The 9903-nt window shown below is 62.5% G+C and overlaps 2 protein-coding genes across 7 annotated transcripts in view; one reads left to right on the forward strand and one right to left on the reverse strand.

Annotated features, from left to right (window-relative positions):
• The window catches only part of PKN1 (protein kinase N1), a 41098-nt gene extending 36410 nt beyond the window's left edge, over positions 1 to 4688 (forward strand). For all 6 annotated transcript variants that reach the window (XM_032265757.1, XM_032265753.1, XM_032265755.1 and 3 more), the window contains 10 exons: positions 655 to 734; positions 813 to 888; positions 983 to 1074; positions 2082 to 2258; positions 2473 to 2535; positions 2623 to 2699; positions 2869 to 3011; positions 3280 to 3387; positions 3467 to 3547; positions 4393 to 4688. In XM_032265757.1, the coding sequence (XP_032121648.1) occupies positions 655 to 734; positions 813 to 888; positions 983 to 1074; positions 2082 to 2258; positions 2473 to 2535; positions 2623 to 2699; positions 2869 to 3011; positions 3280 to 3387; positions 3467 to 3547; positions 4393 to 4596 (1101 nt within the window). In that variant the 3' untranslated portion in view covers positions 4597 to 4688. The remainder of the gene's footprint in view (positions 1 to 654; positions 735 to 812; positions 889 to 982; positions 1075 to 2081; positions 2259 to 2472; positions 2536 to 2622; positions 2700 to 2868; positions 3012 to 3279; positions 3388 to 3466; positions 3548 to 4392) is intronic.
• A 565-nt stretch (positions 4689 to 5253) lies between these two features.
• On the reverse strand, positions 5254 to 8958 carry PTGER1 (prostaglandin E receptor 1). Its single transcript, XM_032265758.1, has 3 exons — positions 7967 to 8958; positions 6109 to 7076; positions 5254 to 5609 (listed from the first exon to the last, which is right to left on the reverse strand). The coding sequence occupies exons 2-3, from the start codon at positions 7057 to 7059 to the stop codon at positions 5343 to 5345; spliced, it is 1218 nt and encodes a 405-aa protein (XP_032121649.1). The 5' UTR covers positions 7060 to 7076; positions 7967 to 8958; the 3' UTR covers positions 5254 to 5342.
• Between the last annotated feature and the right edge of the window lie 945 nt (positions 8959 to 9903).

A 9903-nucleotide genomic window follows, 5' to 3' on the forward strand; every position in this document is an offset into this window, starting at 1 on the left:
AGACGGAGTTTCGCTCTTGTTACCCAGGCTGGAGTGCAATGGTGCGATCTCGGCTCACCGCAACCTCCGCCTCCTGGGTTCAGGCAATTCTCCTGCCTCAGCCTCCTGAGTAGCTGGGATTACAGGCACGTGCCACCATGCCCAGCTAATGTTTTGTATTTTTAGTAGAGACGGGGTTTCACCATGTTGACCAGGATGGTCTCGATCTCTTGACCTCGTGATCCACCCGCCTCGGCCTCCCAAAGTGCTGGGATTTTAGGCACGAGCCACTTTGCCCGGCTGATAAAATATATTTGGCATGTAAAACGTGCTGGGGAAAGCAAGCAAGCTGAGAAGGGCGCAGGGCGCATGAGGGGTTCTGTTGTTGAAGGCGGTGGTCAGCGGAGCTGCTGTCAGAGTAAAGGCCTGGAGGAGGTCAGCGAGGAGCCGCGCAGGTGTCAGAAAAGTGCAGGAAGAGGTCCTGGGGTGGAACCGTGCCCGCTTTGTTCAGGGTGCGGGCGGGGTGGAGTGTGGCTGGAGGAGAGTGAGTGAGGGGTGTGTGGGAGGAGACATGAGGACGGGGTGGGGGGCCAGATATTGCTGGGCCTTGGAGGCTGTCGTGGTTACGAGGGCCTCTCTGACTCCCCTTACTCTGGCCTCCTTTCTCCGCCACAGAGCTCCCCGATCCAGGAATCCTCCACCACTCCTGAGCTGCCTTCGGAGACCCAGGAGACCCCAGGCCCCGCCCTGTGCAGGTGACACCCCTCCCCGGCCCCTGCCTACCACCCCTGCTTGCCTGGTTTCCTGTTCCCATCAGTGGCGTCTCTCCACAGCCCTCTGAGGAAGTCACCTCTGACCCTCGAGGATTTCAAGTTCCTGGCGGTGCTGGGCCGGGGTCACTTTGGGAAGGTGAGGTGGAGGGCAGGGAACTAGGGGGCCAAGAGTCCAGACCCCCAGGTCCCTGGCTGGCCGCTAAAACTACCCCCGCCCACTCTGGTTCCAGGTGCTGCTCTCCGAATTCCGGTCCAGCGGGGAGCTGTTCGCCATCAAGGCTTTGAAGAAAGGGGACATTGTGGCCCGAGACGAGGTGGAGAGGTGGGGACCTGCTCTAGTCCTCTGGGGACCTTGTTTCCTCTTTTGGGAAATGAGAGACAAAGCAGTTCTTTCCCTGTGGCTGTAGGGAGAGTGACTCATAGTTGTTACCAACACCAGGCGCGGTGGCTCTCGCCTGTAATCCCAGCATTCTGGGAGGCCAAGGCAGGCAGATCACTTGGGCTCAGAAGTTCAATACCAGGCTGGGCAACGTGACGACACCCCCATCTCTACAAAAACAGAATAATTAGGTAGGCGTGGTGGCACATGCTTGTAGTTCTAGCTACTCATGAGGCTGAGATAGGAGGATGGCCTGAGCCCAGCAGGTGAAGGTTGCAGGGAGCTGAGGTTGCGCCACTACACTCCAGCCTTGGCAGCAGAGTGAGGCCCTGTCTCAAAAGAAAGTCATTAATACCTACCAGCCTAGGCTGGGCGTGGGGGGCTCACATCTGTAATCCCAGCACTTTGGGAAGCCAAGGCGGGTGGATCACGAGGTCAGGAGATCAAGATCAGCCTGGCCAAGATGGTGAAACCCTGTGTCTACCAAAAATACAAAAATTAGCCAGGCACAGTGGCAGGCGCCTGTAATCCCAGCTACTCGGGAGGCTGAGGCAGGAGAATCGCTTGAACCCAGGAGGTGGAGGTTGCAGTGAGCTGAGATCACACCACTGCACTCCAGCCTGACTCGGCCTTCCACACACAGTTGTCAGGTGCTCTCTACAGAATGCCTAAGCCCTCTAAACATTTGGAACAGGCACCGAGACTGTCCTTGGTCTTCCCAGCATCCTTTTGATAATCAGGAACCCAACTCAGAAAGACTGAAACAAGTAAAGAAATTTATTGGTCTGGATCAGAAAAGTTCAGGAGGCTCCTGCCTTCAGGCATGGCTGTATCCAGGTGCTGAGAGGACGTTTCTCAGTTCTGCTTTCCTCTGGGCTTTGCTTGCTGTCCGGGAGTCTGAGGTAAGGGGCAGACATATTCTCTGACCTCTGCCTTCTGCCCTTCCCCAGCCTGATGTGTGAGAAGCGGATCTTGGCAGCAGTGACCAGCGCAGGACACCCCTTTCTGGTGAACCTCTTTGGCTGTTTCCAGACACCGGAGCACGTGTGCTTCGTGATGGAGTACTCGGCTGGCGGGGACCTGATGCTGCACATCCACAGTGACGTGTTCTCCGAGCCCCGTGCCATGTGAGCTGGGTCCCCCAGCCCAGGCCCCTGCCTCCCACCCCAGCATCTGACACCTCAGTTCCCCCGAGAGGCTGGCAGCCTGCTTCTTGCCCCTCCACCCTCAGGCCTTGCCTCCCCTAGCCTCCTGGAGCTTTGGGGAGACTGGGGGGCTTTTGAGGATGTGGGAGCCAGGCAGGTGGCCCCGCCCCGCTCAGCAGCCTCTGTCTCTCTGCAGCTTTTATTCTGCCTGCGTGGTGCTGGGCCTGCAGTTTCTTCATGAACACAAGATCGTCTACAGGTGTGTGCGTGTGTGCACGCATGTGCACACTGCCCGCTGTGGGAACAGGCCGCAGACCCCCTCTCATCCCTCTTTCCACCCCCACAGGGACCTGAAGTTGGACAATTTGCTCCTGGACACTGAGGGCTACGTCAAGATCGCGGACTTTGGTCTCTGCAAGGAGGGTGAGGGCTGGCCTCAGGATTAGACACAGGATGGGGGATGGAATGGGGCCCCTAATGCTACTCGGGGTACCCCCACCCTGACCCTGGGACAGCATGGGCTGTGTGGACGACCCTACATTGGGCTGACTCCTCCGGCCCCCATAACCTCACATGGCCTTGGTGTCCCCAGGGATGGGCTATGGGGACCGGACCAGCACATTCTGTGGGACCCCAGAGTTCCTGGCCCCTGAGGTGCTGACGGACACGTCGTACACGCGGGCCGTGGACTGGTGGGGGCTGGGCGTGCTGCTCTACGAGATGCTGGTTGGCGAGGTGAGGCCCCGCCCCCGTGTGCCTCAGATGCCACTGGAACCTGCGTGTGCCGGGGGGCGGGATCCAAGTCTGCCTCCACCACATGCTGTGTGATTGAGGGCTGCTGTCTCTGCCTCTCTGGCCTGTTTCCACATCTATAAAATGGGACATTTCCCTGCCCGAGTAAACCAGCACCCAAGAGCTGCAGTAGAACCGAGGGCTCAGGCGGGGCTGGGTCTGGAGCAGCCAGAGGAGGGGCCTCATTCAGCCCGGGCCTCCCTCTCCCCAGTCCCCATTCCCAGGGGATGACGAGGAGGAGGTCTTTGACAGCATCGTCAATGACGAGGTTCGCTACCCCCGCTTCCTGTCTGCCGAAGCCATCGGCATCATGAGAAGGGTGAGGATCCCCACTGTGGGGCGGGCCTGGGGAGGGCCTGGAGGGGGACAGACCCTGACACAGTGCTCCTTCCTCCCAGCTGCTGCGGAGGAGCCCAGAGCGGAGGCTGGGATCCAGCGAGAGAGACGCGGAGGATGTGAAGAAACAGCCCTTCTTCAGGGTGAGGTTCCCCCGGGGATCCCGACCACCCAGCCCCCTCCGAGGGCCAGTTCATCGGCCCATGCCCGTTGCTCCCCCAGACTAGTTGCTTCGCCTAAAGGGCCTCTTGCACCTCCAGGGCAACATCATCACCTCCTTTGACACTCTGATTCCCTCCCCTACTTTTGTTCCCCCCAGGGACCCTCCTAATCCCACGTCTCCACTTTTTTCTTTCTTTTTTTTTTTTTTTTTTGAGCCAGGGTCCCACTCTGCCTCCCAGGCTGGAATGCAATCGTGCAATCTCAGCCCACTGCAACCTTTGCCTCCCGGGTTCATGCGGTTCTCCTGCCTCAGCCTCCTGAGTAGTTGGGATTACAGGCGCCCACCACCACGCCTGGCTAATTTTTGTATTTTTAGTAGAGATGGAGTTTCACCATATTGGCCAGACTGATCTCGAACTCCTGATCTCAAGTGATCCACCCACCTTGGCCTCCCAAAGTGCTGGCATGAGCCACCGAGCCCAGCCAGGCCTGGCTAATTTTTGTATTTTTAGTAGAGATGGGGTTTCACCATGTTGGCCAGGCTGGTTTTGAACTCTTGGCCTCAAGTGATCCTTCCACCTCGGCCTCCCAATGTGCTGGGATTACAGGCGTGAGCCGCCATGTCCGGCCTCTACTTTTTCTAATCTGGCTTCTCCACCAGGCTCTGGCAGGCGATCCCTCTTGAGCCCCAGTCTCCCCAACCCACTTTTGCTTTATATGCTGACTCCTCTCCATGGTCCCCCAGCCTCACGACTGGTCCCCACTGCAGCATGCCCCCTCCTCAGCCTCCCAGGCTGACCCTCCCCTCTGCTGCCCTCCCCTGCAGACTCTGGGCTGGGAAGCCCTGTTGGCGCGGCGCCTACCACCGCCCTTTGTGCCCACGCTGTCTGGCCGCACCGACGTCAGCAACTTCGATGAGGAGTTCACTGGGGAGGCCCCCACACTGAGCCCGCCCCGCGACGCAAGGCCCCTCACAGCGGCGGAGCAGGCGGCCTTCCTGGACTTCGACTTCGTGGCCGGAGGCTGCTAGCCCCTTCCCCTGCCCCTGCCCCTGCCCCTGCCCCTGCCCCTGCCCGAGAGCTCCAGTTTTTAAAAAGGCCTTTGGGATTTGCCCGATCCATGAAACCTCCGTGTCTTCTTGTGTGCAGTCGTTGGGGGCGGGGCCGTGCTTGGAGGTGGGGACGTTTGGGAGGCAGGTGGCTGGGTGGTTGCGGGAGTCTCGAGTGATGGGGGTGTCATTTGAAGAGGATCAAGGGACGGTGTGGACTCGGGGCTGTTCGTATGATGGGCAGCGTGGGTAAGCCGAGATAGGAGAGAGGTCGGGATTGTGGGGGGGGCCACCCAGGAGCAACATGGTTTGGGGATAGGGTTTTGGGCCTGTATTGGAAGAGCTCAAAGCCACAGTGAGCAGAATGGTTGCGGAAGTCGGTTAGGGCGGCGGCAAGGGCAGATTCACCCTCTCGCTCAGCTCCCAGGGGAGCCCCAGCCCCCGCGGCCCGCACGGTGCGCTTGCTCCTGCGGCGCCCACGGCCCGGCACCCGCGCGCCGCCGAGAACCGCGCGCCCGGTGTCTCCACGCCCTCTTCTGGCAGGCCCCGGAACGGCACCCGCCCTGGAGGCGCACGCGGCGCCTCTGCAGCGGCCGCAGTGGCTGCGGAAGCCCGGACTGGACACACCACCCACCCTGTCTGGGCTGGCAGAATGGCTTTTTATTCCTCAAAGGCACCTGGGCCCGGCTCAGGGTGGGCTGGCTTAGTCGCTGGACCTCCGGTTGTGCTTAGAAGTGGCTGAGGCCGCTGTGCCGGGAGCTGCGCAGCGAGCTGGCCTCCCATGCGCTCCGGGTCAGGCCCAGCCCTGCGGGGCCGCTCTTGGCCCCGGCCCTCGAGGGCAGGAGGCGAAGCAGTTGGTGCAGCACGGCCTGGCGCAGCAGGATGTACACCCAAGGATCCAGGATCTGGTTCCAGGTGGCAAGGCGCACGGCCAGGAACAGTGGCCGCTGCAGGGAGGTAGAGCTCCAGCCCCCGACAGCCAGCGCCACCAACACCTGCGGGGAAAGCCGGTGTGAGCCGCCGGGCGGGCGCAGGGTGGCGCAGGGATGGTGGGGGCGTGGCTGGAAGCTAAAAGCTTGGGAGGAGGGGCGACCCTTCGCAGGGAGGGTAAATGGGGATCCAGGTGGGAAGGGGATGGGGGGAAAGGGGGGCAAATAAACACCTTCAGTGGCCAGAGGAGTCCCAGGTATCCCGGAAGGAGAAAAAACGAGGGAATTGGGTGAAAGGACTAGGGAATGAAGAGGAGGCTTGTGTGGGTTGGGGTGCACTACAAAGACCCCAGAAAAGAAGAAGAGATGGGGTCCAGGAGGAAGGATGGGAGGGAGGTCAGCTGGAGAAGGCGATGCTGGCTTTTCGGGCAGGTGGGGCCTCCAGGGGTCAGGGTCTTGGTTGGGTCCAGGAAGGAGGCCCCAAGTGTCCTGGGACCAGGAAGGGCAGGAAGGGCCCGGGAGGGAGCTGGAAGGGGGTGGCTCGAGGGGCCAGTGCGCCCCTCACCAGCAGCGGGCTCCAGCAGATGCACGACACCACCATGATACCGACAAGCTGGCCCACCATCTCCACGTCGTGGGCGCGAGCTCTGCGTGCCGAGCCGCGGCTCCGGGAGCTGCCAAAGGCAATAGAGGCCGAAGCGATGGACGAGGCAGACGAGGCGGAGGCCGAGCGGGGCCCGCGCGCCCCCCAGCGACGCCGGCTGTCTGGGCCCGAGGCCTGGGGAGGCCGTCGGGAGTGGCGTCTCCAGCGGGCTCGCAAGAGGGCCAGGCCGCTGAGCGTGTTGCACACCAGCGCGGCAAGGAGCGCGGCCAGGCCGAGGCCGGCGAAGAGGCCGGCGAGCAGCGCCTGGCGCCAGCCGCCCTGGGGACCCAGGCCGATGAAGCACCACGTGCCAGGATACTGCAGCTCGTAGCGGCCCACGCGTGCCAGCGGCAGCAGCGCCACGGCCAAGGCCACCGCGGCCAGCGCGCCCAGCGCCAGGCGCGCGCGGGCGACCGAGACCCGAGCGGCGTGGAGCAGCGGCCGCGTGACGCCCACGCAGCGCTCCACGGCCATGCAGCAGCCCAGCAGCAGCGGGCACAGGCCGAAGAAGACCATGCAGCCGCCTAGGAAGTGGCAGGCCCCACCGGCCGGCGCGCGCCCCGCGGCGTACAGGCGCAGCACCAGCGCGCCCGGGATCACGTGGCCCGCCAGGTCGGTGGCCAGCAGGCTGGCCACGAACAGCAGGAATGTGGCGGCCGAGCGACGGCGTCGCAGGCGGCCCGCGGCCTGCGCCAGCAGCGCCAGCGCCAGCAAGTTGGACACGGCGCCCAGCGTCATGGAGAAGATGGGCAGCGCGGGCGAAGTGCCCGAAGCGCCCGAAGGCTGCAGAGCCGACGCGTTGAGGACCCAGGGAGCCGTGTACGTGGCCGCCTCGCCGGCCAGGCTCAGGTTGAGGGGCCCCAAAGGGCTCATGTCAGGCGCCGGGAGTGCTAGGTAGAGGAGAGGAGGGCAGAGTGAGGCTGGCTGGGCCCGGACAGGGACCACCCCACAATGGCATCTCAGAACATCAGGGCCCGTTTGACTCCATGGCGTTCTCTTGCAGCCCCTCTGCCCATGGCAACTCCAGATGACCCTGGCCACTCCATTTTGAAACCCTCCTCCCTCTCCTCTGCCTCTCACCACCCCATCTCCTGCTCCAGGGCCTCCCTCTGTCCCTTGGCCCCTTCTGTGTCCTTCATGGTTCCCTGCAAGATTCCCCCCAGCCTGGCCTGCGGGTCGTCTCTGCCAGCGCCTCTGGGCCTCACAGATCCCCCTCTGAGCACCACACATCAAATTCCTGGCCTGTGGCCCCATGTGATAGCTCTCACCCATTTCTGCCTCTGGGGCCCACCTGACTTTCCCTCTGTCAGCTTTACTCCAGTCCCTTCCTTGATGACCCAGCCCCATCTCTACCATCATGGGCACATCTCTCTCCACGGCCCCATCTCTGTCCCCACGGCCATGTCCCTATCCCCCATGGACCCATCTCTGCCCCCACCCCGTGGACCGGTCTCTGCTCCACTGCAGTCTCTCTCCAGGCCCTACCCCTATCACCTCTGCCTCACCCTGGATGCCCATGGTTCCACTCCATGTCCCTGCCCCAGAGGCCTCGAGGGGGGCCCCAGGACCATCCACTCTTTGATATCCTGCTGGTAAGGGCTGAAAGGGTGGAAGTGCCCACCAGGCCAGATGGGGAGGATGGCCAGACGGTGAGATAGGGATGCACAGATCGGGGGAAGAGCACAGGGGCACAGGATGGACAGACAGGTGGCCATGGCCCCATCCCTCCCTGCCCTCCTCCTTCCCAACCAGGGACCCTCGTGTGCCCCAACCTGCTTACCCGGCGCTGCCTGGGATGTGGAGTCCCCATTGCCCGCCACTCAGTCCTGCTCCCCACTGCGCCCTGGCTCTCCGGCAGGCCGCTTCCTCCCTCCCTCTTCCTGGGGCGGCTCCTTGGCTCCTCCCGCCGCCCTTGCTGGCCTCCAGGGGCCGCTCCACCCCGCGCACGCCCACTGGGGGCCTGGAGTGGCAGAGACCCCCCCCACCACCCCGGCCTCTGCTCGTGGCAATGGGTGGGGGCCACTCTGGGCCCTGGCTCCCTCCATGAGGAGCGAGGCTCCCTGGAGTCAGTCTGGCTCCCTGTGACCCCCTCCTTCCATCGGGGTGAGAGCAGCCCCCTTCCCCCAGACTCTGGCCTCTTGCCTCATTAATAAATCGGATAAAATCTAAACACTGGAAAATGTGAGCGTCGCCTGGGGAGGGCTGGGGCAGCTGCAGGGGGTGCCACTGCCCCTCCCTGGGGCTTTGGGGTTAGGTGGGGCTAATCCAAATTCTGTGGGGGCAGCAAGGCTCTCTTGCCCTGCCAGAGCCTTCATGGATGTTGGGGTGGGTGGTGGTGGGCAGTGCCCACCAGGGGATCCGCCTACTATTTATACAAGGGCTTAAGCCCAGGCCAGGGCCACAGCGAGTCATATCCTGGAAGGCGAGGGGAGGAGGCTGAAAGGGGGCAGGGGAACCAGGAGGCCTGGGGCCTCAGGGACTCTCCCCAGCGTCTGGCTCCTGCTTTAAGATGGGCTGAGTGACACCTGGGACACACACCTTAAGCCACAAAAACTCACCTCCTGCCCTAAGAAGTAGGGTCACACCTGACGGACACTCGCACAGCGTCACACTCTACGACGTACAGTCCCATCACTTACCACTCAGTTTCATCCTGTTCCAGCTCAGCACAGCCAGGGTGCTGCCACCACATCCCTCCACTCAGGGTCTTATCCCAGCACTGGGACGCACCCAGAGTTACTGCCTCAATCAGCCCCTTCCCTCCACACCCCAAAATGCAGCCCCCCAAAACGACCACCCCCAGCACACACACACACACTCACTCACTGCCAAAACTGACCCTGGTCACACTCCATATGACTTGTAATGACCCCGCAACAATCCCAGACAGGCCCCACCGGCACACTCCATACAGTCGAGGCACAAGAAGTGGCATCCCCCACCCCCCGGACACCAGAGACCTAGCTGGCCACCCCCGCCCTCACCAGAAACAGCAATGCCCTGAGACACACACACCTGCACCTCTAGACACCTCTAGACCTAGCCAGCAGCCCCACCCAAGAAACAGCAACATGCCAAGACATACCCTGACATCTCTGAACACCCCTGGACCTGGCCAGGCACCCCTCCTTGCCCCAGAAACACCACCACCCTAAGACATCCACGCCCACACCCTGGGACACCCCAAGACACAGTTGCTTAGTCACACTCCCCACCACCAGACACTGCCAGTTAAACCTGCAAATCCCATGGAACTCGGAGCCAGGTAACCCCTTACCCACAACACAGATAAAAGTCACAGCCCTCGCTCACCGTATCACGAGCCATCAACACTGACAGACACAGTCCTCCTCAACCCCCACGAGACGCACACAACCACACCCCTTCACCGAAGCCGGCTCCCAGCACAGACACCTGAGAGTCCCACAGGTGCCCAGGGATGCCCCAAGTCATCTCGAGCTGGTGAGGACACCGGCTCCCCCCCTCCACCCCGGGCCTGCACACCAACACCCAGCCTCGAGGGGCTTCCCCTTTTCCCCCTTCCCCGCTTCCTGATGGCCCAGTGCCCGCCCGCCTGTTGGAACGATGATTGCAAGCTGGCCTCAGACTTCCCCACAGCCTCTCGGCTCACCCCCAAACATTCCTGCACTGGCCCAGCACCCCCTGCTTCAGTCCCCTCCCATCCCTCCAGGTCTGGCCAGGGTCCCACCCCGCCTT

The sequence above is a fragment of the Sapajus apella genome, unplaced genomic scaffold (genome assembly GCF_009761245.1).
Source record: "Sapajus apella isolate SASKATOON/1434 unplaced genomic scaffold, GSC_monkey_1.0 scaffold152, whole genome shotgun sequence".
In the NCBI taxonomy this organism is placed as follows: domain Eukaryota; kingdom Metazoa; phylum Chordata; class Mammalia; order Primates; family Cebidae; genus Sapajus; species Sapajus apella.